Source organism: Peromyscus maniculatus, chromosome 9, assembly GCF_049852395.1.
Source record: "Peromyscus maniculatus bairdii isolate BWxNUB_F1_BW_parent chromosome 9, HU_Pman_BW_mat_3.1, whole genome shotgun sequence".
In the NCBI taxonomy this organism is placed as follows: domain Eukaryota; kingdom Metazoa; phylum Chordata; class Mammalia; order Rodentia; family Cricetidae; genus Peromyscus; species Peromyscus maniculatus.
This window is the reverse complement of record NC_134860.1, coordinates 52,185,426-52,212,566: the sequence shown is the minus strand read 5'-3', so window position 1 is coordinate 52,212,566 and position 27,141 is coordinate 52,185,426. Positions and strand designations below refer to the sequence as shown.

At 48.5% G+C, this 27,141-nt stretch overlaps 1 protein-coding gene across 2 annotated transcripts; it reads left to right on the top strand.

Annotated features, from left to right (window-relative positions):
* The first annotated feature begins 521 nt into the window (after positions 1–521).
* On the top strand, positions 522–26,918 carry C9H14orf93 (chromosome 9 C14orf93 homolog). Of its 2 annotated transcripts, none has more exons than XM_042284862.2 (7): positions 522–565; positions 10,277–11,541; positions 15,566–15,883; positions 23,270–23,331; positions 23,518–23,621; positions 25,460–25,572; positions 25,846–26,918. In XM_042284862.2, the coding sequence occupies exons 2-7, from the start codon at positions 10,939–10,941 to the stop codon at positions 26,278–26,280; spliced, it is 1,635 nt and encodes a 544-aa protein (XP_042140796.2). In that variant the 5' UTR covers positions 522–565; positions 10,277–10,938; the 3' UTR covers positions 26,281–26,918. The 2 variants fall into 2 exon arrangements, with proteins under 2 accessions (XP_042140796.2, XP_006988551.2); XM_006988489.4 differs by having other exon boundaries at positions 533–661.
* Positions 26,919–27,141: the final 223 nt, after the last annotated feature.

The window sequence follows — 27,141 nt, the reverse complement described above, 5'->3', positions numbered from 1 at the left end:
CATTTTAGTTCCTTCAGAATATGGTTTTAGCCCAGTAGGGGAACCTAGCTCCGGCTGTGCAAAAACAAGCCCCAAGGTGTAGGGCCCCGCGTGCGGCCGCTTTGCCTTTCCCTGGGACAGTGTTACCCTCAGAAATGTCCATGCAGAGGTGGGCTGCTGGGCAACATGTGCGACCCAGGGACACTGCCCTGGGAAAGCAAGGGTTGGGGCCCCGTCTAGACCGTCCCGGGTACCGAGCTAGTTGGCCGAGTGTGGCCAAGTCAGAAGGCGCTGGCTCACAGGGTTCTTCTTCTGGGTCTGGTTTTACAGGGAAGAAGCGAGACACGAAGGGTGAGCGCAGGGGGAGGGAGGCAAAGCCACCGGGCAGCGCGGCCAGGTCCGCCAGCCTGCGGCCCTCGGGGGCCCCCCGGGCGGACGCCTCGGGCGCGGCGCGTGTGCTTGCGGGCGGGGCGGCCGCCGGCCAATCCGGGCGGGCGTCCGGGAAGGGGCGGGGCTTGCGAGCTCCGGCTCCGCGAGTCCTCCTTTTTTGCACACACACGAATACAAAGAGCCATACGACCTTCGGGTATCCTTTTTCCATTTTTTTTTCCCCTCCTTCATCTTGTGTGCGTTTTCAGATTTTTTTTTTTTTTAAAAAATAGAGATCTGTGGCAGTGCTGGGGTGAGGAAACTGTTGCTAAGGGGAATTTTCTCTTTCCCCCCATTTCTTTTTCTGTCTCTCTTTCTCTTTCTTCTTCCTGGTCAAGGTTTAAAAATATACCAAGTTGAGAAGCAGGATAGTCGTGTGCCACTGTTTCCAGACAAATTTGCAGAGAATTTTTTTTTTCTTTTTGCTATCACATTTTAAGAACTGGTAAATTTTGTGCTTGAAGGATTTTAAATTTTAGTCGCTTGGGGAAGTATAGATTTGTTTTTAATCGGGCTAAAGGGATGATGTAAATTTCTACCACAGGCAGCAGAGAGACCGAGGCGCCCTCACAAAGCCGTTTGGCAAGCGTTTTACACACACTCCCTCAGAGCCAAAACCAATTGGTGTGGATATGGCAAGTGTGCCTGGCCAATAGATTAAGTATACTGGGATATTGTAATTGGGACACTCATTTCCCTGGAGAGAAGGGAAAGCCCTCTGACGGTGTGTCTTACACACACAATTTCATGAGGATGTGTGTGTGTGCATGTATGTATGTAAAGCAAACCACTTCGTATGGATTTATTCTTTGTGTATATGTAAAGTATGTGTACGTGTGCCGTATTAGATTTTATTTTTCAAGTGTTTTCCTTTGGTTTTATGTGTGCAAAACAAACTCTAGGATGTAATTTTTTTTCCCTCTTGTGTTCCCAAATGTGATCAACACCGGATTTCGTATGCCAAGCGAAGCTTAGAGGAAATCCTGCACTTAGCGTACTTAAGAACTTTCATCCTATTGGAATTTACCTTATTTTCTGCTTCTCTTTTGATCAGATTAGTGAATAATTAAATAATTGCCCAAAAGCATGCAGTCAGCCTGCTTGGCAGATGATGTAGGGAAATGACTGAATCTGTAGCCCAGAGCCTCCTTTAGTGGCTTTTAAGTGATTTTGCCTTTTTATCGCTGCTTGTTCGTAAATGTACAGCTGTGTATATTTTGGCCTCTATCAGTGGTTTTGGGGAGAGGTGTTCAAAAGGGAATTTTCTGGCTTTTGGACAAAATGCTCCTTTATTGGTTGGGATTTGTTTGAAAAAGTCCACAGGTAGGGAAGTGTGTGTGAAATTAGTCCAGTCTAGTTATCGGAACTATTTGGGGTAGGGGCATGAGGAGGCAAACACAAAACCTAGGAGAGGTTAAAAAATACAACGTGGTTATCATATTGCATTCTGTGAATGCAAAGCTTTTCTCACTTTTTCAAGTTTTTGGAAAAGAGTGTGCATTAAGGACTGTTGGCCGGGGCAGAATCTCCCCTTTTCATAGGACCTGCGGGGGTGGGGGTGGGGGTGGCAGTCCAAGTGGGAGCTATACAGGATATACCTGTATCCAGTCTGTATTTGAAGATTGTGTGAAAACATTAGTATATGCGGACAGATCAGGGAAATGTCACAAGTGTTGTTGTAACCCGGAGGGTAAAGTTCAAGTTTTCACTACAACACCACCTGAGTTCGTTAGCTAAGTGTTGTATGGAGACAGTGTTTAAAGACGCCTCAACAACACCTGCAGTAAAATTGGTACCACGTCTTAAATTCGTAAGGAAAATGGCTCTGCTTGGATTTTCTAGACTTCCTGTTTATAATAAGTGTATTTTTATTACCCAACAGTGCAAGTCAGATTGGTGCATAGTAAATACTGGCTCCGTGGTGGACCTTCCCCTAAGTTTAGACATGCCTTTCTTGGAAATGTAGTTAGATTCTAGCGACCTTAATGAGCACACAATGATGGTGATTTTTATGTTACCCTTTAAAAGTCTCGGGCACCTCTGCAGGCTAACACGTAGCTCCTCGGAGACGAGAAAGCGCCCTTAGGAGTAGTTGCCAGCCAGTGTAGGCATCTGGCTTTTACATCTCACAGCCTCGGCGGCTCATCGCCTAGGCATCCCTCCCGTGGATTGGCTTGGTTGGGTTGACAGTCGTACGGAAGCAAAGCAAATCTACAGAGTTTGCTGTGACCCCCAACAGTGAAAGATGCAAACTGAACTAAGGAGGAACTGCTTCTTTGCCACACCTTTACCCGAAAGATCTGTAACTAAACGCAGGCAGGAACCCCCAGATCAGCCCAGCCAAATGTGTGAAAACACGTTGCGGCCTCTCGTCCTTTACAGCCGTGTGCACACACGACTGTAGAGCCCCACGCAGCAAAAAGCGAGTAAACAGGGACCCAAGATGGCGCCTGGCGTCCTTGAAAGAGCCTCTTGGTCGTGTCCCTCCCCGAGGAGGCCCCTCCCTCCCCGGCTAGTTGAGTGACGGGGAGCCCGCGCCAATGGCGTCCCCGGCCTGCCGCACCCCTTGGGCGCGACCGCCAATCAGCGCGAGCCGGAGGGTAGGCGGGGCGGGGCCCCCACCCCGTGTGCGCGCGCCGGCGGGTACACGGGCGCCGCCGCCGCCTTTGCGCGCGCCTGCGGCACACGGGTGCAGCGGGCTTGGGGGCCCGGCGTTGGGGCCCGGGGAGGGCTCGGCCACCCTGGAGGTCCGCTCGTGAGGCCCCGGGACCCACTCTGCTCGGTGACACTCCCCTCCCCGGGCCTGGAGCTGAGCTGCCTGTAGATGGGGCACCCCGCCTCCCTGGGGATTCGATGCCGTCCCCGGCGCCCATCTGGGTCACCTTTGACTAATCATCAACCTTAGCTGAAGGCGCTGTGTGTGCACGAGAGGAAAGCCCTGGGAGTTAGTGTCACGTTGTCCCGTTTCTCCACAAATACAGCAAAGCCCCCTCTATCCGGTCTATTCTAGGAAAACAGGAATCTTAATCTTACCAAGCTGCACGTTAGCATTTTTTTTTAAGACTGCCATCTTGATTTGAAAACTCGTGTGACAAATGGAGCATAGTGGTGTACACCTGTAATTCTAGCTCTCCAGAGGCTAAGGCAGGAGGATTGCTCCGAGTTTGAGGCTGGCCTGGTCTGCATAGTTCCAGGCCAGTGAAAGCTGGGGAGTTGGCTCAGTGGCTGTGTAGGAAGGACCCTGCTTCAGTTCCCAGCACCCACATGGGGCTTGCTCATAGCCATCTGTAACTCCAGTCCCGCGGGAATCCATGCCCACTTCTGACCTCCTTGGGCACCAGGCCTGCCTGCGGGGCACTTACATGCATATAGGCAAACACTCATACACATAAATACATCTAAAAATGTTTAAAGAATTGCATGCTGAATTCTGTCACAAAAGGGTGGAGGGGAAAGGCATCCCCTCCCACGTCCTCCCCACCCCCCACGGGGGAAAGAGAGGGAGAGTACAATTTTCAGATTGCTTTTGTTTAAGAGCCCAGCCTCTGCCTGGCCTTTCTGTTTTGTGCCTGATGATGACATCTTAGAGGTTTTGTAAATTATTAGACAGGTCACTCTTTTTTTTTTTTTTTTTGCTTGTTTTTCAAGACAAGGTTTCTTTGTGTACCCCCTGGCTGTCCTGAAATCACCTCTGTAGACCAGGCTGGCTCTCTGCCTCCAGAGTGCAGGGATTGAAGGTTTGTGCCATCACTACCCGGCCTAGACTGGTCACTCTACAAATAGAGGGAAAGTGTATTGTATGGTAACTGCTCACGTGCTGTCATGTGATAACTCATTTCCGATAGGAATGGGTTTTAAGAAGACCATTTTGTACCTAAAATGGAGGCAGCAGAGCTGACTAGCTGAGAAGGAGCCTTAAGTGACTAGTTCCTTTTTATTTCCAAAAATGAAGACTATGATAGCCATTGCCTATCACATTTGAGAAAGCCCATTTCTATCCCGACCCTGAATGAGTCAAAGGCTCATTGTAAGGACATATATCTAGAGAATACCGGATCACACCCATCTATTAAATAGTGAGAAACTTTTTATTTTTCATAGTTTGAAGGTAAACTCAACCATGCAGAAAATTCAAACTCAGAACTAGGAGAAAAGAAGCAAAGGAAAACTACCAAGAATATGATATATTTAGTCTGAACAAAACACATGTGACTTGGGAGGAAAGAGGTAGTTCAGATATGGATGGCCTCTCCCTGAACTGTTCTGTTTAAAGGTGAAGTTTTCTTTTCTTTCTTTTTTTTTTTCCATGGGTTTTTTTTTTTTTTTTTTTTTTTGGCTTTGATGTTGGTGGTGTGTGTGTGGTGGTGGGGGTTATTGTGGTTATTGTTTTTTCGACACAGGATTTCTCTGTGTAGTCCTGGCTGTCCTGGAACTCTCTCTGTAGACCAAGCTGGCCTCGAACTCACACAGATCTACTTGCCTTTGCCTCCTGAGTGGTTAGATTAAAAGTGTGATATGTGTGTATATTTTTCTGTCTGGACTTCACCCCTTCCTGTGTGGTGGAGTATGACTTTGAACTTCTGATCCTCTTGCTTCCACCCCCAGGTTCTGGGATAACTGGGGGGACAATACCACGAGACCTAGTCTTATGTAGTTCTGGCGACTGAACCCAAGGATGAGAGACACTCTACCGAGCCTCGTGGCCAGCCCCACCCACCGTGTTTTTTTGAATTGGAGTTTTGCCTCAAACTGGCTATACTCAGGTTGTTCTCAGAATAACAGTGGTTCCTTTGCCTCTAACTCAAGAGTGCAAGAATTACAGGCATGAGTAGCTGAAAAGTACAGTTTCTAAATTAATTTCACGTGTATTAAAATTAGACTACCAGACTTGTAATCTCAATAGTGGAGAAGTGGAGGAAGGAGGATCAGGCATTCAGTCAGTCCTTGGTTACACAGCAAGTTCAAAGCCAGCCTGGGCTGCAGAACAGCTTGTCTCATAAAAGAACAAAGCAAATAAAATCAGACAGTCCCGAAATGACTCCTAACTATGTTTTAGTAAGCCTCACTTCGACAGTTGTCATTTGTGTTGTTGACTCATTGGCTTGTGGGGTTTTTGGTTGGTTGGTTGGTTGTAAGATTTATTATTCTGGCTGAGCTTGGTGACCCACACCTTTAATTCCAGCACTCGGGACAAAGAGGCAGGTGGGTCTCTATGAGTTCAAGACCAGCCTGGTCTACATATTGAGTACCAGGACAGTCAGGGCTACATAGAGAGACCTTGTCTCCAAAAAAGAAAAGGCTTTTGGCCAGGTGGTGGTGGTACATGCCTTTCTGAGTTTGAGGCCAGCCTGGTCTCCAATGCAAGTTTCAGGGCAGCCAGGGCTACATAGAGAAACTGTCTCGAAAAACAAAACAAGAGAGAGAAAGCTTTTATTTTTAATGTGTGTGGTGCTTGCAAGAGTTTATATGCAACGTGTGTGTGTGTGTGTGTGTGACTGACTGTGTGCAGGAGTCAGGGGAGGTGAGAAGATGGCATTAGATCCACTGGAGCTAGAGTTAGGGATGGCCATGAACCACCATGGATGCTGGGAACTGAACTGTGATCCTCTGCAAGAGCGATGATGAGTGCTCTTAACCACTGAACTCTCTCTCCAGCCCCAAGATATTTTTGGTTTGGTTTGGTTTTTCTTTTGGTAACCAAGGATGACCTTGAATTCTGGTCCTCCTGTCTGCATCTCGGGCACGGTGGCCCACACTTATAATCACAGTACTCAGGAAGTTGAGACAAAGGCATTGCTGCAAGCTGGAGGCCAGTTTGGCCTACATAGTGAGTTCAAGGCCAGTTTGGGGCAGAGAGTAAAACTCAATAAAACGAAAACCAGCTAGGTGTGCCTGTAATACCAGCATTGGAGAGACGGAGGCAGGAAGATAAAGGGTTCAAGGCCACTCTCAGCCACACAGTGGATTCAAGGACACCTGGGTTACTTGAGCCCCCGTCTCAGAAGCAAAAAGACGGGAGAGATGACCCAGCTGGTGGGTGTTCAGTCCTCTTCCAAAAGCTCGTTTCCCAGCAACCACGTCCATCCTGCAGCTGCGCTGCCAGGAACTCCAGCTTCAGGGCTCCAAGAGTGTCCACACCCCCCATCCCCACCACCACACACACCACCTAAAAATAAGTCTTTAGCTGGGCGGTGGTGGCTTATGCTTTTAATCCCAGCACTTGGGAGGCAGAGTTGGATCTCTGAGTTCAAGGCCAGCCTGGGCTACAGAGCGAGTTTGAGGACAGCCAGGGATACACAGAAAATCCCTGTCTCAAAAAAAGCAGAAAAACAACAACAACAAAATTTGAATAAATATAAATGAATAAATACTAAAAAACAAAAAAGCTGGCCATAGTGGTTCATGCTTGTAATCCCAGACTTCCAGGGGCTGAAGCAGGAGGATTGCTGCAAGTTCAAGGCCAGACTGGGCTACAAAGACAGACCTTGTCTCAAAAGAAGGGAAGGGGTGGAGGGAGAAAGAGAGAAAGAGAAGAAATTTGATGTTAAGGTTGGGGCAAATACCTTCCACTTCCATTTCAAGTGTTTATGTTTTATTCAGATTAGAAATTCATTTTGGAAGTAAACATGAATGGACTAAAGGGTAAGCTGTGTGTCACAACAGGCCACACTACAGCTTCCATGACAAGATTTTTTTTTTATTCTGTTATTTTTTTTTTTCACTTAAATTTGGTTTTGATTTGGGGGGGGTTGCAAGGGCAGAGGGTGGGTGCAAGGAGATGGGGAGATAAGTGGGATCCCAATGTATGATGTGAAATCCACAAAGAATCACTAAAATTAAAATAAAAAAAAATTCCTGTTGGGCATGGTGACAAGATGCCTTTGATCCCAGTATTCGGGGGGGTAGAGGCAGGTGGATCTCCACGAGTTCAAGGGCAGCCTGGTCTATATAGCTAGTTCCAGGCCAGCCAAGGATATGTATGTATGTATGTGTATATATCAGACGAGATCGGGCGTGTTCAGGGTGGTATGGCCGTAGACTATGTATGTGTATATATAGTGAGACTCTGTCTCAAGAGCAACCTCCAAACAAGCGAATTAGAGTCAGGGTTGATGTCTGTGGTAGGAGTACAGAACTGAGTAGTAGTAATTATAATATTATCAAGCTGCTATTTGTGGAGCACTGGCTATAGTTCTCTATAGGTATTTTTTGATGTGGACAATCTTTTTAAAACTTTTAAAATTATTTATTTATGTGTACCTGTGTGTTGTTGAGGAAGGTACTCTTGGAAGCCAGAAGAGGATATCAGAACCCCTGGAGCTGAAGTTGCAGTTAGTTGTGAACCACCTGATGTGGGTGCTGGGATGTGAACTCAGGTCCTCTGGAAGAGCAGCAAGTGCTCTTAATCTCTGAGCTACCTCTCCAGCCCCTGTTATAGATAATCTTTATGCAAATAAAGAGGCAGAGATGAGTGTAGTCGGAAGGTTTCTCTGTTCCTACCAGGTCCCTCAGTCCCACAGTTGCTTATAAGATAATTACTCAGAGGTTTATATTAATTACCATCTGCTTGGCCTATGGCAAGCTTCTTGCTAGCTAGCTCTTATATCTTAAATTAACCCATTTCTATTAATCTATGTTTTGCCACGTGTTCCGTGGCTTTACCAGTCTGCTGGCATGTTGTTCCTTGGGCAGCGGGCTGGGTCTCTCTCCTCTCTCCTTCCTGTCTCTCTCTTCAGTTTCCCGCCTAGCTATAACCTGAGTTGCCATAGGCCAAAAGGCTTTATTTATCAACCAATCAAAGCAACACATATTCACAGCATGCAGAAAGACATCCCACAGCAGATGAGAAAACTGGGATTCAGAAAAATGAGGTTAAGCTGGGCTTGGTGGTGCACACTTATAGTCTCACCATTGGGGAGGCTGAGGCCTTGGTAAGGTCAGCCTTGAACACGGAACAAGTCTGAGATTAGCCTGGGAGTGCATTGTGAGAATCTCTCTTTAAAAAGCCCAACCAATCAACCCCTCACCAGTCAGCTGTGCTGGTTTATGCCCATAGCCCTAGCACTGAGGAGCCCGAGGCGGGGAAGCTGCTATAATTGCTATATATTGTGCAGTGTTACATGGCAAGTACCCAGCCAGCCAGCCAGGGCTACATGGTAAGACCAAAAATTTGTCTGAAAACAACAAAAACCCTCTAACTTTCCTTCACGATCCATGTTTAAGATTCAAGTCGTTGTGTCACGGTGGCTTAAAAAAAAAAAAAAACAAAAAACAAATCGAGGGGCTGAAGAGATAGCTGTGGTTAAAAGCACTTGCCGTGTGCAGCCGTGAGGACTTGGGTTCCGATCCCAGCGCCCTCATGACGAGCCAGGCTGGCCCTATGAACCTGTAACTCTAGCGCTGTGGAGCGCAGAGGCAGGAGGATCGATGTTACTTGCTGGCTGGTAGCCTTGCTGAAAAAAAATGAGAGTGCTAGTTTCAGGGAGAGACCCTGCCTCAAAAAAAAAAAAAGATGGAGGGTGATAGAGGAGGACACCCAGTGCTCTGGTCCCTGCAGGAACACCCACATGCATACCACACTCAGGAGCACACACCCAGGTCTTCAGGTGCATAGTAGGCCCTTATTCAGGAAGGAAAAGAATACGCTATGTAAATGATCCATCCACAAGTTGATGTAGATTTGCCTAGTGGTTCCCTTTAACCTTTAGTTCCGACTTTAGCTATGCTTTCCAGTGACTGATAACAGGAAAGCTGTAAGTGGATTTGAGTTAAGCTCTTTTTTTCCTGCCGGGCGGTGGTGGCGCACACCTTTAATCTCAGCACTCGGGAGGCAGTGCCAGGCCAATCTCTGTGATTTAGAGGAGTGAGATCTAGGACAGGCACCAAAACTACACAGAGAAATCCTGTCTTCAAAAAAACAAAAAAAGATTTTTTCTACCTTAGATTATTGCTTATGGTTTTTTTTTTTTGTTTTTTTTCTGAGCTGATAAGCAATGTCTCCATCCCCTTGAGTTAAGTTTTTAGAGTGAATAGGTAGCCTAGGAAAGCGATTTTTTTGATATAAAGGGAGAAAGAGCAAATTAGAGGCTTTTGACATTTTTGTTTGAACAGTGTCTCCTTGCATAACCTGGATGTTGGGGAACCCACTATGCAGTCTAGGCTCTTCATGGTTGAGCCAACTCTCCAGCACCTTCTTCAGGAGTCTTATTCTGAATGCACCTGTATAAAAATTATAGACTATAATAATCAATAATCATGGTAACAAAAATGTGGTATCAGGCCGGGCGGTGGTGGCACACGCCTTTAATCCCAGTACTCGGGAGGCAGAGCCAGGCGGATCTCTGTGAGTTCAAGGCCAGCCTGGTCTACCAAGTGAGTTCCAGGAAAGGCACAAAGCTACACAGAGAAACCCTGTCTCGAAAAACCAAAAAAAAAAAAAAAAAAAAAAAAAAATGTGGTATCAGCTTAAACATATATTACACTGAAAATAGCAATCACCAGGTTCTGTTTTCTTCTGTGCCCATCACAAAGGCACAGAACTTCTCTGCACTGCTCTGGACCTGGCTAGTACTTGTTTCCTAGCATTGTGTAGCTGTGACAACCTATACGAAGTGTCCTGGACTCCTTAAAGGATGGTATCAGAGCAGCAAGGTGCCATACTATTATTAACGACAGGAATCGGAGAGCAAAACAGGAACTAGATCTTCATCTTCTTCCTTAGCCTTGTCATCTTTCCAGGTGTCCCTTTTCAGTTCCCTGGGTTGCAGTGGGGGTTTGGGAGTGTCCTTGCTTGGGTGCAAGAAGAATGCTTTGAATCCTCTGAAACTGTACTCATCAGGTGAACCTTTGTTTTGCTTTACTCTTTCAGTGAAGGCCGTGTGGCACCAGTGTGCCGTGTGGTTAGGGAGCACAGGACCCGTCAACAGAAGGCTGAGGACAAGCAACCATGGACTGTGTGTGTTTTCACCTGCCAGCCTCCGCAGATCCCGCAGCCTGGAGCTCCAGCCCTTCTGACCACCTTCCATGAGAAAGGAAAGTGAATCTCGAGGCTAGTGCTTCCCTGGCCAAAGCCAGTTCCCTGGAACACTTGTGAAGCCGTCCGGCAGTGTGCACCCGGTTCTCTGGAACAATTGTGATTGTGCACCCGGTCCTCTGGAACAATTGTGATTGTGCACCCGGTCCTCTGGAACACTCGTGAAGCCGTCCGGCAGCGTGCGCCCGGTCATCTGGAACACTTGTGAAGCCGTCCGGCAGTGTGCATCCGGTTCTCTGGAACAACTGTGATTGTGCACCCGGTTCTCTGGAACATTCGTGAAGCCATCCAGCAGTGTGCACCCGGTCATCTGGAGCACGTGTGAAGCCGTCCGGCAGCGTGCACCCGGTTATCTGGAACACTCGTGAAGCCGTTCGGCAGTGTGCGCCCGGTCCTCTGGAACACTCGTGAAGCCGTCCGGCAGTGTGCACCCTGTCATCTGGAACACTCGTGAAGCTGTCCGGCAGCGTGCGCCCGGTCATCTGCATCCATCAGCTATGTCCTTCAGTGCCACCATTCTCTTCTCGCCTCCCAGTGGCAGTGAGGCCAGATGCTGCTGCTGCGCCTGTAAGAGTGAGACTAGCCAGGGCAGCTCGGGGTCTCAGGGTGGGAATCCTCCTGCCGGCACCCCTATCACAGTGACAGGGCACGGGCTGGCGGTGCAGAACTCTGAGCAGCTCCTGCATATCATCTACCAGCGGGTGGACAAGGCGGTGGGTCTGGCTGAGGCAGCCCTGGGTCTTGCTCGGGCCAACAACGAGCTGTTAAAACAGCTCCAGGAAGAAGTGGGCGCGCTACGGCAGGGGAAAGTGTGCACCGCCGATGAAGATGGGGAGAGCCGGGCCCGCAGCCCCCCGCCCGAAGAGCCTGGCCTGCTCAAGGGGAGTCCGGGAGAAGCCTGCAAGACACTGTCTGCCGTGGAGGAGGAGTGTGACAGCGTGGGCAGTGGCGTGCAGGTGGTGATCGAGGAGCTGCGGCAGCTGGGGGCCGCCTCCACCGTGGGGCAGGGGCCCTTGGGCTTCTTCGCAGCCCCCCAGAGAGATCTGCGGCTCCCCGGATGTGCTCTGGCTACGGTGGAGGGAGCCCCTCTGCTCAACCCCGTAAGTAACTCCCGGGGTGGCTGATCTGCGCACGCTGCTGGGGATGCTGAATCAACCGTATGCCTTCCTCTCTTCCACTCTTTAAACCATTCTTTTGCTTGTGCCTGTGATGAAACGGAAGAGCACCCCCCAAGTTTCCTCCACTCTCAGGGATAGCCAGCACTCCTGTTTCCGCCCCGGTCCCGTTTTTGGCAGGAGGTCGTTTTTGGTACACGCCGTGACGTTGGTGCCTCCCACCTTCTCGGCAGCTCCGACGTGGCATCTTTTCCACAGCTGTCTCGGCTGCTCCACTGGCTCTGCCTTTCCTGGCGAGAATGCCTGCCATGCACAGACGGCTCATTCATATTTTATCACGGCCTTCAGCTTGCCAAGAAGGGCTTCGGTGCAGAGATGGAAGTGTGGAGGGGACCAGGGGGAAGGGTGGAGGCAGGGGAGTGGAAGGATAAGGACACTAGAAGGCAGGTGAAGGGGAAAGAAGAAGTGGAAAGGAGGGGTTCGAAGAAGGAGGAAAAAGTGAGGAAGGAGCAAAACAGAGAGATAGATCTGGGGCTGGAGAGATGGCTCAGCGGTTAAGAGCACTGGCTGCTCTTCCAAAGGTCCTGAGTTCAATTCTCGGCAACCACGTGATGGCTCACAACCGTCTGTAATGAGATCTGGCTCCCTCTTCTGGCCTGCAGGCATACATGCAGGCAGAGCACTTGTACCTGAAAAATATGCACTCGTACCTAAAAATACATATATAAATACAATTTAAAAAAGAAAAGAAGGGGTTGGGGATTTAGCTCAGTGGTAGAGCGCATGCTAGCATAAGGCCCTGGGTTCGGTCCTCAGCTCTCGGGGGGAGGGGGGGAAGAAAAGAAAAGAAAAAGGTAGATCTGAGCCTGGCAGTGGTGGTATGGTGGCACATGCCTTTAATCCCAGCACTCTGTGAGTTCAAGGCCAGCCTGGACTATAAAGTGAGTCCCAGGACAGCCAGAGCTACACAGAGAAACCCTGTCTCAAAAAAAAAAAAAAAAAAAGTGATGATGATTGACAGGCTCTCACTCTAGCCCCAGCTGGCCTAGAACTCACTCTGTAGTCCCTGGCTATTCTCCAGTTTGCAGCAATTCTTCCACCTCATCCTCCCGAGTACTGGGTTTCAAGAGAATTTAACTAGGGAAAGGCCAAATGAAAGGCAGGCAGAATACTGGGCATGGTGGCACATAGCTCTAATTGCTTTTCAAGATTTTTTTTTAATTTTTAATTATGTATGAATGGGGGGGGGGGCACATGTGCACTTGAGTGCAGGTGCAGAGGGAGGCCAGAAGAGGGAGTCATCTCCTGGAGTAGAGTTACAGACTATCACTAGCCACTCGGTGTGGATGTTAAGGAGGAAACTCGGGTCCTCTGGAAGAACAGTGCGTTCTCTTAACCTCTAACCCACTTCCCTAGCCCCCTCTAATCCCCCCCTTTTATTTTTTTGGTTTTTCAAGACAGGGTTTCTCTGTGTAGCGCTGGCTGTCCTGGAACTCGCTCTGTAGACCAGGCTGGCCTGGAACTCACAGAGATCCACCTGCCTCTGCCTCCCGAGTACTGGAATTAAAGACGTTCACCACCACCACCTAATTGCTTGCTTTTAATACCAGCACCCAGGAGGCAGAGGCAGGTGAATCTCTGTGAGCCGAGGGCCATCAGGGTGTACATGGGGAGTTCCCGGTCAACCAGGACCATGAGACCCTGTCTGAATAGGAACATTAGGAACATAGAAGATGTGACAGTGACGGGAGGCTGGCCATGATTTGTGGCCAGCCTGGGCTTCATCGTGAGTTCCAGGCCTGCCTGAACTAAATATAGAGATCCTGTCCCCAAAAAAGAAGAGCAAAGCAAGAATTAGCCAAGGAGAGACTGGAGAGATGGCTCAGTGGTTAAGAGTGCATACTGAAGCCGGGCGGTGGTGGCGCACGCCTTTCATCCCAGCACTTGGGAGGCAGAGGCAGGCGGATCTCTGTGAGTTCGAGGCCAGCCTGGGATACAAAGTGAGTTTGAGGACAGGCTCCAAAGCTACACAGAGAAACCCTGTCTCGAAAAAGCCAAAAAAAAAAAAAAAAAAAAAAAAAGAGAGAGAGTGAGAGTGAAAAAGAGTGCATACCCCTCTTCCAAAGGACCTGAGTTCAGTTCCCAGCATCCTTGTCAGGTGGCTCACAACAACCGGATCCAAGGGGATCCGAGCCTCTGGCTTCCTGGGACCTGCACTTACATGTTCACACACAGACATACACACATATACATAATTAAAAATAATAAAAATATGTCTTCTGAGAAGGTGGGGGCAGAGAGCACATTCTGGGCAGAAAAAGACACAGAAATACACAGTGCTGTTTCAGTGTTTCCATGGTCCAGGGCCTTGTGAAGGAGAACAGCCTGGCTAAACAGAAGCAGAACTGCAGAAAGGCACTCAAGGTGGAGAACCGGAGGATGACAGAGATCACAGATAGGGAGTAACAGATGCTCCACACTCAACAGCCGGAGGGGAGTCTTCCGCTCTCCCCGACCCTCTGTCTGCCCACTCTCCTCCCTTTCGCCCCCAACACGGTAACAGTACCCAGTGAAGAGTAAAGACCCGAACACAGGGTGAAGGAGAGGGCGGGAACTCCCAGCCCATCTGCTGGATGCCAGGAATGAGCATCTCAACCTCTCCCCCAGACGCCGGCCTCTCATAGCAATTGGCTGTTGCTCTCCTAAAGGCTTAGCTTTGTAGTCGTGGTCACTGTTTCCACTCTCTCTGCCCGGCTTGGGCCTGAGAGACAGGAAACAGGAGGACCCCCAGGCCAGGTGGTGCTCTCCACTGGGGGTTCTTCAGGCAGGGAAGGCTTCCAGGCTGACAGGATGGAATTAGCTTTTAGATGTCACAGCCGGGGAGGGAAGCAGCTTCCAGGCCTGTAAATCTCAGCTGCCTCCTCCGCCTCTTTCTGTATGTGTGTGGTTCCCCCCACTTTCACTGTTTTGTTTTCTTGGCTGTAAAAATCCCCACTCTCTTCCCTCGGCTGTCTGCTCCGCTCCCTCCCCCTCGCCCTGTGTGTCCTTGACTGCACCCGCAGTCAGCTGGATGCTCAGGCTGAGACTGTGGGATGTGGCTTGGCCCAGACTGTCCCCTCCAAGGGACTAGAGGGTAGGTGAGGAGTCTGTTGTGTTTGGGACATCCTCTCTAGGGGTCTCTGCTTAGCTCTCCCCTTTTCTCTCCTTTGCCTTTTTTATTGTTGGTACTGTTCAGTTTTCTTGTTTCTGCCCCGCTCCATTTCCCCTTCTTGTTATCACTTTCTCTCCTGGTGCCTTGCAGACAGAGCTCTTAGCTAGATACCTTTCTTGTGTTGTTTTGTTTTCTGAGACAGGGTTTCTCTGTGTAGCTAGCCCTGGCTCTTCTGGAACTGCTCTCTAGACCAGGGTAGCCATGCACTCAGAGATCCGCCTGTCTCTGCCTCCCGAGTGCTGGGATTAAAGGCGTGCACCACCATCACCCCGAGATACATTTCTTATACTCAAGAATATGCCATAAGTAACTGTTCACATAGATGGTCAAAGCATGCCTTGTTCATGTAAGATGTTTTAGGATAAACAACCCAACATTATAGGTCCTGTTTACATAAGAAGAATCTGCCTGGGGCTGGAGAGATGGTTCAGTAGCTAAGAGCACTGGCTACTCTACCAGAGGACCCAGGTTCGATTCCTTAGCGCCCTCATGGCGACTCACAACCATCTGTAACTCCAGTTCCAGGAAATCCAACACCCTCTTCTGGCCTCCACAGGCACTGGATGCATGTGGTGCATTGACTTACATGCAGGAAAAACACCCATGCACATGAGGGTGGGGGAGAGAACAAGTTGCTGATTTGTCTGATGTTCTCATAGACGCCCAGAGAAATAAGTCATTGCCATGAAAGGCTGCTGACCTGGCCTCTTCTACTTTGTTCACTCTCCTTGGCCAAGACTGGTGGTTAATCAGGCCATCCTCTGCCTGGCTGATAAAAGACTCTTCTTCTGTTCTTAGATGGCGGATGATTATGTGGCTTCTGAGGGTACAATCCAACGAGTGCTGGTCCCTGCCTATGCCAAACAGCTTTCACCAGCCACACAGCTGGCTATCCAGAGGGCATCCTCAGAAACAGGGCCAGAAAACGGCACCAAGCTACCAGCAGCCCACCCCGAGGACATGCTTGGTTCGGCGGCACTGGACAGTGCCTTGGAAGAGTCGGGCCCTGGTGGCACTGGGGAGTTGAGCCGTTCCATGGGATTTATGGGCTCCCCATGCAGAATCCGAGCAACCGGGCAGAAAAACTCCAGGCGCAAGCGAGATCTGGTGCTCTCCGTAAGTGAGCTCGGTGTCAATCATTTCTTCTTTAGTTTGAAAGAGTGGGTTGATTTTAAGCCTCCCAGTAGAATAGATAGTGTCCCGAATCCTACTGGAATGGGAAGGATAAGGAGAGACATTATTCCATAACTACGGGCAGAGCCTTTTCCGTCGCCTCATCTTTTAGGCTTGTCTAGATAGAATGGCACCTTCCCTTTAAAGAGAGGAGAATTCTATCTCTCAGTGTTCTCATAATCCTGATGGGAAGATCTTTAAGGACTGAGCAGACTGACCACCGAAGGGTCATGTTTTAGCCAATGTGCTGGGTAAGTAACAAGGGACATCTTGTGTGGGAAAGCTGTTGTCCTGAAGAAGTGCCAAGCCCCACAGAGGTGCTGAGCCTAGTTGGTCTGCCCAATCCCAGAGCTCTGGAGAATCTCCTCATTCTGAGAGTTCTTGGCAGGCAGAAAGGGACTGGCTAGGAAGACTGCCTAATGTTTTATTGGAGAGGATGAGAGCCCCAGGGTGACTCTGCTGAGCTGAGAGTCCAAGGTGGTGTGGCAGCCAAAGGAACCTGAGGAACTTGTGGAGCCGTGGTTCTCAGCCCGGGAGCAGCTGCCCTCCAGGGACATGTGTAACGACTAGTGGCTTTTCAGACCGTTATTGCTGGTGGGTAGGTAGGTAGAGGGAGAATGCTTATATCCAACAGGTAGAAGCCAGGGAGGCTGCTGAGTGTCCCACAGTATACATTCCAGCTCAACATGTCAACAGCGCAGATGTTGAGAGATTTTTTTCTGGAGGAGCACAGTCTCTTGGATCAACTGTGAGCTCAAGAGCTTTGTGGGTTTTGGGGGGCTTTGTTTTGTTTGTTTGAAACAGGGTCTCGTGAAACTCAGAGTGGCCTCAAAGTCACTGCATAGCTGAGGCTGACCTTGAATTCCTCCTGCTTTTACCTCACAAGTGCTGACTGGAATTTTAAACATACATATCACTATACTATACCCAGCATACTCTGAATTTATTTACTTACTTATTTAGAAGCAGTTGGAATTTATTAAATGTTATTAATGAGAAGTAGGAACTCATTATATTAGCCCTAGTTGACCTGTAACTTGCTGTGTAGACCAGAATGGCCTCAAACTCATAGCGATCCGCCTGTCTTTGCCTCCTGAGTGCTGGGATGGAAGGCATGCACCACCACTGCTGGATTTTGTTTATTTTTTGACACAGGGTTTCTTTGTGTAGCCTTAGCTGTCCTAGAACTAGACCAGACTGGCCTTGAAACTGGATCTTAATATAGATTTTTTTTTTTTTTTTGGTTTTTCGAGACAGGGTTTCTCTGTGGAGCTTTGCGCCTTTCCTGGAACTCACTTGGTAGCCCAGGCTGGCCTCGAACTCACAGAGATCCGCCTGCCTCTGCCTCCCGAGTGTTGGGATTAAAGGCGTAAAGGCGTGTGCCACCACCGCCTGGCTCTTAATATAGATTTTTAATGGTTTTTTATTGTATTTGCATGTACGTGTGTGTATACCACATGTGTGCAGGAGTCTTGAGAGGCCAGGCGGTATTATATTCCCAGGAGCCAGAGTTACATGCAGTTGTGAGTATCCCAGTGTGAGTGTAGGAACTGAACTGGGGTCCCGTGGAAGAGCAGCAAGGTATCGTAACCGCTGAGGCCTATCTCCAGCACTTCTTAATGAATTGAAAAAAAAAGAAAAATTTTTATTTTTATTTTCTTTATGTGCATGCATGCATGTGTGCGTTCGTGTGTGTGTGTGTGTGTGTGTGTGTGTGTGTCCCACATGTGTTTAGGTATCCTCAGAGACCAAAATCGGATGTCAGACTCCTTGGAGCCACAGTTTGAGGCAGCCGTGAGCCACCTGACATGGGTGCTGGGAACTGAACGTGGGTCCTCTGACGGAGCAGCCAGCCCTTTAGTTTAGATTTGAAGTAGCAGTGAAGAGAAAGGAAGGCACCCAGGAGAAAAGACACACTTGGAGACTAGCTGTAATCTCAGAGCTTGGGAAGCCAAAGCAGGAGAATATTGAGTTTGAAACCAGCCTTGGCTATAAGGTGAGTCTGAGGCCAGCCCTGGCACCATAGTAAGTAAGACTATTTCAGAAAAATAAAGGAAACCAAATTATTGAGCACATTGGCTTGCGAGGGAAGAATGGCTTTAGGCCATAGAGAGCTAATCTTGAACTCTAGGAGTCCAAGAGCTCTCTCTCTGGTCTGCTGGGATGCCTGTGGACCAGAAGGACCAGACCAGTGTGCTTAACTCTTTGGAAAGGTGCGGATGCCAGCCCCCCTTGGGGAAGTATGTTTATTTTTAGCTCACTCAGGAGGTAGATGAGCCAGCATCCTTTACAGTCTTAACACTTACTGTCTAGAGTACTTTCCCTTTGCACTTCAAGCCTGGTTTGATTTTTTTTTATCACCTGATCTCTTCCAAACTACTTATCTTGGAAGATAGGTAACTCCTTTTCTTTTTTGTGAGAAGTCACACTTTTTATGAAATCGTTCACTTATTCCTTTGTGATGGCTTACATCTGGACTTTACTTTCTAGTTTTTTTACAAGATTTATTTCTTGTTTTTATGTGTGTAAGTATTTTGCCTTCATATGTTCATGTGCGCCGTGTGTAAGCCTGGTGCCCACCAAAACCAAAAGAGGGCTCTGGATTCCCAGGACTGGAGTTAAGGACACTTTGTATGCTTCCATGTGGGTGCTGGGGACTGAATCCTGGTCCTCAGCAACGTCAGCCAGTGTTTTCAACTCTCTCCAGGCTCTTTTTTTTAGAGGTACTGTTTCATGCAGTCCAGGCTGGCTCCAGACCTTCTGTGTGGTTGAAGCTGACCTTGAACTGGAAGTCCTGCCTCTTCCTCCCAAGTGTTGGGATCACAGTATGTGGCGTCATGCTTGGTCTCCGTGCTAGGGATGGAACCCAGGACTTCGTACATGTTAGGCACGCACCTGTGAACTGAGCTCCATTCCTGTTTACATTCCCATGAGAGAGAGAGAGAGAGAGAGAGAGAGAGAGAGAGAGAGAGAGAGAGAGAAAGAAAGAAACAGACACAGAGAGAGAGAGGGAGAGAGAGAGAGTTGCAGTATGTTGTATATGATGAGGGGGCACATACGTCACAGTGAATATGTGGATGTCAGAGGGTATCTCTGTGGGTCAATTCTTTCTATTTTTACATGGGTTCCAGGAATCAAAATCAGGTTTTGGAGCTGTGTGGCAAATACTTTTACCCACTCAGCTACCTTGCTGGCCTCTGGTTTTGTTTTGTTTTAAATGTTTTATTATTAATCTAGATTTTTTTAAAAAAAGATTTATTTATTATGTATACAGTGTTCTGTCTGCATGTATGCCTGCAGGCCAGAAGAGGGCACTAGATTTCATTACAGATGGTAGTTGTGAGCCACCATGTGGTTGCTGGGAATTGAACTCAGGACCTCTGGAAGAGCAGTCAGTGTTCTTAACCTCTGAGCCATCTCTCCAGCCCTAATCTAGATTTTATTTGATACATGTGGATATGTGTGGGTGTTTTGCCTACATGTATGTCTGTGCATCCCATGCACACAGTGTCCATGGAAGTCACAAGAGGGCATTAGATCCCCTGGGACTGGAGTTAGATGGTTATGAGCCACCATGTGGGTGCTGGGAACTGAATCCGAATCCCTTGGAAGGGCAACAAGTGTTATTATCTGATAGGCCATCTTTCTAGCTCCCACCTTTTGTTTTTTTATTGACACAAGGTCTCTCTCTGTGATCCAGGCTGGCCTGGAGCTCACTCTGTAGTTCAGACTGGCCTCAGATTTGTGGAGCTCCATCATCACCAGCCTCCCAAATGCTGAGATTACAGTACTGAGCCACCATGCCTGACTTCTAAGTGGTCAAACAAAACTATGTGGAATTTGGGGCTAATATAACACCATTCCTCTTCATAGAGTGGAGGCTGGGACTACTAAAAGCTGATAGTACTTTCCTATTTTGTATAGTCACTCAACTATAGAGATGGCAGATAGGCTGGGGATTTCTGAATGGGGAGTGGTTATCAGTTTTGGTAATCTCCACTGACTGCAGGGGCTTGGGATGAAAATATAATCGGAAAAAGCAAAGCTAGATATAACATTAGTAAATCTAAAACCCTTCATTAAAACTCAAAGTGTCAGGCTGGAGAGATGGCTCAGAGGTTAAGCACTGGCTGCTTCTCCTAGAGGTCCTGAGTTCAATTCCCAGCAACCACATGGTGACTCACAAACCATCTGTAATGAGATCTGGCGCCCTCTTCTGGCAGAACACTGTATACATAATAAATAAATAAATGAACCTTAAAAACAAAAAAGACCTTAAAGTGTCACCGGTGGCACACACCTTTAATCCTAGCACTTGGGAGGCAGGACCACTTGGATCTCTGAGTTCAGGGCCAGCCTGGTCTCCTAGTGAGTTCCAGGACAGCCAGCTTTTTCCTGTGTGGAAAAACCAAAATAAGTAAATAAATAAATAACAATGCTCAAAGTGTCAGTTGCAGCATGAACCCTACGACTTTGTGGGTGATGTGGGGTGACTCAGGAAGGTAATGCCATCTTCAGATTTATTCCCAGGCACAGAGCCTCACTTTGGGAATTACCGCTCTCTCTGGCTAGGACCCAGCTGATGAGGTAGACTCAGCTCTGGTGCCCCCTTGCAGGTAAGACAGGCTACCCCAGAGCCCACTCCTGATCACCAGGACTGAGGCTGTTCAGTGCAGGCAAGAAGACAAGGGAAGTGCATGAAAGCCGTCTTCAAATACCTCGTGTGACTTTACAAGCAAAACTGGATCGGAGTTCTGAAAATAAAACTTTGCTCCTGAGACAGTCTCTCACTGTGTAGTCCCAGCTGTCCTGGAACTCTGTGTAAACAAGGTTGGCCTCAAACTCAGAGATCTGCCTGCTTCTCCCTCTTGTGTGCTGAGATTAAAGGCGTACACCGCCATGCTGGGTCCAATAAAACTAACTTTTAAAAATGTATTTATCAACTCTTATGTGTATGGGTGTTTTGCCTGCATATGTCTGTACACCATGTACATCCCATGGAGGACCAGAAGGGCCTCATAACTTCTTGAACTGGAGTTTCAGATGCTTGTGAGCTGCCATGTGGGCGCTGGGAATCTAACCCAGGTCCTCTGGATGAGCAGCCAGTTTTCTTAACCACTGAGCCATCTCTCCAGCCTCCAATAAAACTCTTTAATTAAAAATGTTCATTTGGGGGCCAGGCATGGTGCAAGTCTTTAATCCCAGCACTCAGGAGGCAGAGGCAGGCAGGTCTCTGTGAGTTCAAGGCCATACAGAGTGACTTCCAGGATAGCCAGGGCTATGTAGAGATCCTGTCTCAAAAAAGCAAAACAAAAATGTTCAGTAGGACTCACTGTGGTAGTGCTAGGGTGGCAGAGGCAAGTGGATGTCTGAGTTTGGGCCCAGTCTAGTCTACGTAGAGCATTCCAGGCCAACCAGGACTCCATAGTCAGACCCTGCCCCCCTTCCCACCCTTCACCCCTGCCCAAAAAAAAAATGTTCAGTGGAATAAACTGACTCAGAAAGGAGACAGATGGCTGCGAGATGGCTCAAGGTTAGAATGTGCACTGCTCAGGGCTGGAGAGATGGCTCAGTGGTTAAGAGCACTGCCTGCTCTCCTGGAGGACCCAGGATCAATTCCCAGTCACCCACATGGCAGCTAAGAGTTGTCTGTAACTCCAAGGTCTGACACCCTCACACAGACATATATGCAGGCAAAACAAATAAATAAAAATAAGTAAATAAAAAAATGTTTACTGCTCTTGCAGAGGGATGGGCTGGACTCCCAACCCCCACATGGCTCACAGCCATCTATAACATTAGTTCCAGGAGGTCTGTTGTTTCTCTGACTTCTGTGGGCTCCTGCATACATGTGATGCACATGCGTGTACTCAGGCACACACACAAACACATACAATTAAGTAAATTCGTCAATTTTTTTCTAAAAAAAGGAAATCGATGCGTATAAACAAAACTGGCAGCTGCTTGATACCGTGAAAGGAAGAGCTGGCTCTCTCCAGGGCACCTTCCAGTTTCCATTGCTGTTGCTTTAGATTTGTGTTTTTCAAGTGTCACGTGTGTACTTCTCAGACTTGCCATACTTTTTCATTTTCTTCCCAGGCTGTCCTGAAACTCCCTCTAAGGACCAGGCTGGCTTTGAACTCAGAGATCTGCCTGCCTCTGTCTCCTGAATACTGGGGTTAAAGGCATGTGCCAATACACCTGATTAGTGGGTCTTCAAGTTCAATAGATAAGTTCAGAATACACTTATATTCAAAGAAATATAGATAGCTGGGTATGGTGGCACGTCCCTGTAACCCAGCATTCAGGTAAGGAAGGCAAGGAGCAGGCGTTCAGGGTCAGCTTCACCATGGAAATTTAAAGTCAGCTTGGGGTACACGAGACTTTGGTTAAAAAGAAAAGCAAAATCTATAAATGCTTAGATAGCTCTTTGGTTAAGAAAGGATATATTAAAAAATGGTGCTGTGAAAAAAAAAAAAAAAAAAAAGGCCGGGCGTTGGTGGCGCACGCCTTTAATCCCAGCACTCGGGAGGCAGAGCCAGGCAGATCTCTGTGAGTTCGAGGCCAGCCTGGGCTACCAAGTGAGCTCCAGGAAAGGCGCAAAGTTACACAGAGAAACCCTGTCTCGAAAAAACCAAAAAAAAAAAAAAAAAAAAAAAAAAAATGGTGCTGTGGTGGTTTGAATGTAATTGGCCCCCATAATCTCACAGGGAGTGGCACTATTAGGAGGTGTGCGTTTGTTGGAGTGGGTATAGCCTTGTTAGAGAAAGTGTGTCCCTGTGGGAGCAGGCTTTGAGGGTTCCTATGCTTGGAATACCACCCTGAGAGTCAGTCGACTTCCTGTTGCCTTCTGATCAAGATGTAGCCAAAATCATGTCTGCCATGACCCCTGCCATGATGATAATGGACTGAACCTCCGAAACCCTAAGGGAGCCACCCCAATTAAATGTTTTCTTTGTAAGAGTTGCCATGGTTATGGTGTCTCTTCACAGCAATAAAAACTTAACCAAGACAGGTGCCTAGAAGTCACGCAGTGGTGGCGCACACCTTTAATCCCAGCACTCGGAAGGCAGAGGCAGGCGGATCTCTGTGAGTTCAAGGCCAGCCTGGTTTACAGAGCGAGTTCTAGAACAGCCAGGAATGTTACACAGAAAAATCCTGCCTCAAAAAACAAACAAACAAAACAAAAAGCAAACGGTGCCTAGGAAGTAGATGATATGATTGGGAAAGAGAAGAACCCACACACTGGGCGATACTTTTTTTTTTAACCCTAGGGACCAGAGGAAAGTTTCCCTGTCTATTCCTGACCTGATTCTTTCTCCCTCCTAGAAACTGGTCCACAATGTGCATAACCACATCACCAATGACAAGAGATTCAATGGATCTGAAAGGTACGGTCTCTTGAAGAAAAAAAAAAAACTTACAGGGTGCTTTCCTGAGAGGGAAGTGGGGCAGGGGGATGCTGGCTTGTACCAGGCCGGGGAGTTGATTATACTGCGGATTTGTTCTAGGTGTGTTTGGCTCCTCTGGCTCCTCCAAAGTTGTCTGCCTTATTATCTTTTTCTCCTCTGTGACAGCATTAAGTCCTCTTGGAATATTTCAGTAGTGAAGTTCCTTTTGGAAAAGCTGAAGCAGGAACTGATGACCAGTCCCCATAACTACACTGATAAGGAGCTGAAAGGTAAGGAACCTGACCTCCCTCTGCTCCTGCTCACTGCTTGCCCCTCCACTGCCCCCGCTCTTGGCTGGGAGGGAGGAGGCCTGGGGATGATTCAGGTGGTGTTAAAATAGCCCCTGGCAGCTAGGGATGGTACCTCAATACCTGTGACCCCAGGGCTGGAGACTGAGGCAAGAGGATCACTTCAAGTTCAAGGCCAATCTAGGCAATATACAGAGTTGTAGGCCAGCCTGAGCTAGAGAAGAGAGAGAGAGAGAGAGAGAGAGAGAGAGAGAGAGAGAGAGAGAGAGAGAGAGAGAGAATGAGAGAGAATAGTGCTTGTGCAATTTAATAAATTCTCACCTAGAATTTATTAAAGATTACTTCAAATTGCCTTCCCCTACTCAGTTTGGAATGAAAAAGTGAAAAGGACCAGAGTGTCCTTACACATTATATTTAATATAGGTATTGAATCTGAGGTCAGGAGTTAGCCTATTATTGTTAAACAAGGGTCCCACCTGGCTGTCCTGGAACTGTCTATGTAGACCAGGCTGGCATTGAACTCACGGAGATCTGTCTCCCAACTACTGGGATTAGAGGCATGTGCCACCATGCTGGCTTTGTAGCTGTCTTTTAAAATATGTGTTTCTTTGTTTTATGTTGCATGTGTGTGTATGTCTAAGTGTGTGCATGTGTATCACTTGTGTGCATGGAGCCTGCTGAGGTCAGAAGAAGGCACTGGATGCCCAGGAACTGAAAGTACAAATGGTTGTGACCTGTCATGTGGATGCTGGGAAACCAAATCCAGTCCTCTGGAAGATTAGCCAGTTCTCTTAACTGCTGAGCCATCTCACCGGCCCTAGTCCTTTAAATAACATATTACAGTGCCAGGCAGTGGTGATGCATGCCTTTAACCCCAGCCCTGAGGAGGCAGAGGCAGCCAGATCTCTGTGAGTTCGAGGTCAGACTGGTCTACAGAGTGAGTTCCAGGACAGTCAGGGCTGTTACAGAGAAACTTTATTTTGAAAAACTGAAAAACAAACAAACAAAAACAAAACAAAAATGTATACATTTACTTATTTAGTGTGTGTATTGTGTGTGTATACAAATGCTCGTGTATAATCATCTGCCACAGTATGCATGGAGAGCTCAGAGGACAACTTGTGGTAGTTGACTCCCTGCTTCCAGGGATGGTACTCTGGTCATCAGCCTTGGTACCAAGCACCTTTCCCCTATAAGCCATCTTGCCAACAAAGAAGCCAGCCAGCCCCTCTGTCCCTGAATATATGCCCTGGGGCCAGAGAGATGGCTCAGTGGTTGAGCACTGGCTGCTCTTCCAGAGGACCTGGGTTCAATTCCCAGCAACCACATGGTGGCTCCCAGCAGTCTGTAACTCCAGTTCCAGGTGATCTGATGCTCTCTTCTGGCTTCTGAGAGTACTGTACAGATGTGGTGCTCAGACACACATGCAGGCAAAAACACCCATACACACAGAATAGATTAAATCTCGGCAATAAAAAACCACGGCGGTCTAAGTTTCCTGCTTTCCTTACTCTCTGTCACCTATACCCGTTGCTGAGGTCCTACGGCGGCCGTAAGAAAGCACTGAGATCCAGTGGGAGAACAGCAGGAGTAGATTTGATGCTAGAGGTGAATTCACGGAAGCAGGTGAATCTCTACCTCTCTGTAGCCAGGGATATGTGGGAGGAGTTAGTTTTGGAGAGGAAGGTGGGCGGAGGGCACTGAATGCAGGAGGACGGAAAGCCCAGCCTGCAGAGCGGTGACCGACCTTCCACTCAGTAAGCAGGGGCTGGGGACCCCTGCTCTGGAAGGCCCTGCTTCTTGCTGTCTCCTTCCCCCAGGAGCCTGTGTGGCCTACTTCCTTACCAAGAGGCGAGAGTACCGCAACTCTCTCAACCCTTTCAAAGGCCTGAAGGAAAAAGAAGAGAAGAAACTCCGAAGTCGCCGCTACCGGGTAGGTCTCTAGCCTGCCTTTCAAGATGTGGAACCCTAGCCTAGACCCTAATAACCCATAGTGTGAGGGGTATGCCAGGGGTACAGCAGCCGAGAATACGGCTGACACTGGAGGGTAGACAGACAGACAGACAGACGGAGGGTCAGCTAACTCTGACTTGAGGACTGGGTACATTTAGGCACAGATTTTACACGTCCTTCCTCCCCAGATAAACCCTTTCTACAATCCGCCGTCTGTTTCCCCTCCTAATCTCTGTCCCGGGTCTCACCACAGCTTTTTGCCAACCGATCCAGCATCATGAGGCATTTCGGACCCGAGGACCAACAGCTGTGGAAGGGCGTGACCGAAGAGCTGATGTCAGACGAGGAAGACAGTCTTAACGAGCCGGGGGTGTGGGTGGCCCGCTCCCCCCGATTCCGCTCCCAGCGCCTCACCGAGCTCTGCTACCACCTGGACGCGAACTCAAAGCACGGCACCAAAGCCAACCGTGTGTACGGGCCCCCCTCAGACAGACTGCCTTCCGTGGAAGCCCAGCTCCTTCCCCCCGAACTTTACAATCCCAATTTCCAAGAAGAGGAAGGAGGCGGCGGCGGCGGCGGCGAGAAAGGACCCGTGTCCCCGTCCTTCGACCAGCCTCACAAGGCACCCTGCCCCGATTTGAACTCATTCATCGAAATCAAGGTGGAAAAGGATGAATACAATCTCTAACAAGGGTCACGCTGACGCCTGCCGCTCTCCACATCCCAGAAACGGGTGGCTCAGCAGCACCCTGAGGCGCCTCCTGCAGATCTGCTTCTCTTAACGTAGGGTTTACTTGAAGTGGAAGCTGGAGACTCGGGTGGGATGGCAGGGCAGGGGAGTGCCGCCCTCCGCCCCGCCCCGCCCCGCCCTGCCCCATTGATAAGCCAGAACATGCTTATTCCTAAGCATAAACCGTGCCTCGGAGGAGCCTGGGATGAAAAGGGGGGATGGGTCAAAGAATCACGAGGCCTTGATACATGTCCCTATCTCTGACTTTGTTTGTCCCCCCCCCCCCTTCCACCCCTCACCCCCACCCCCCTTTTCATTGTACCCACAGCTCAGGAGAAACACTGCGGGTCTTGTGCTGCCCTGGAAGCAGAACAGACCTGCCCAGGGTAATACTGCCCCCTGGTGGGAAGTTTCACTCATGGGCTTTCTCTTCTGAGCAGGGAACTATGGGCTTACCGCTATTGGGAATTAGGGTCTAGATACGCTAGTTATTGTTTGGATTTTTTAATGATAGCTATTATTTGTTGGATTATATGAGAAAATTTTATTATTCCAATATTACATGTGAGGAAATTAAAGCTTAACCATTTCTCATGTTGCTGGGCATAGTGACTCATATTTAGAATACCAGCATTTAGGAAGCTGAACTGGATGACTGCTGTTGGTTCAAGACCAGCCTGGGCTATATAGTGAGTTCCTGGCTGGCCTGGGTTACAGAGTGAAACCCTGTCTCAAAAAAAAAAAAAAACAAAAAAACAAAACCAAAACGCCTCTAATCCAGCACTCAGGAGGCAGAGGCAGGTGGATCTCTGTGAGTTC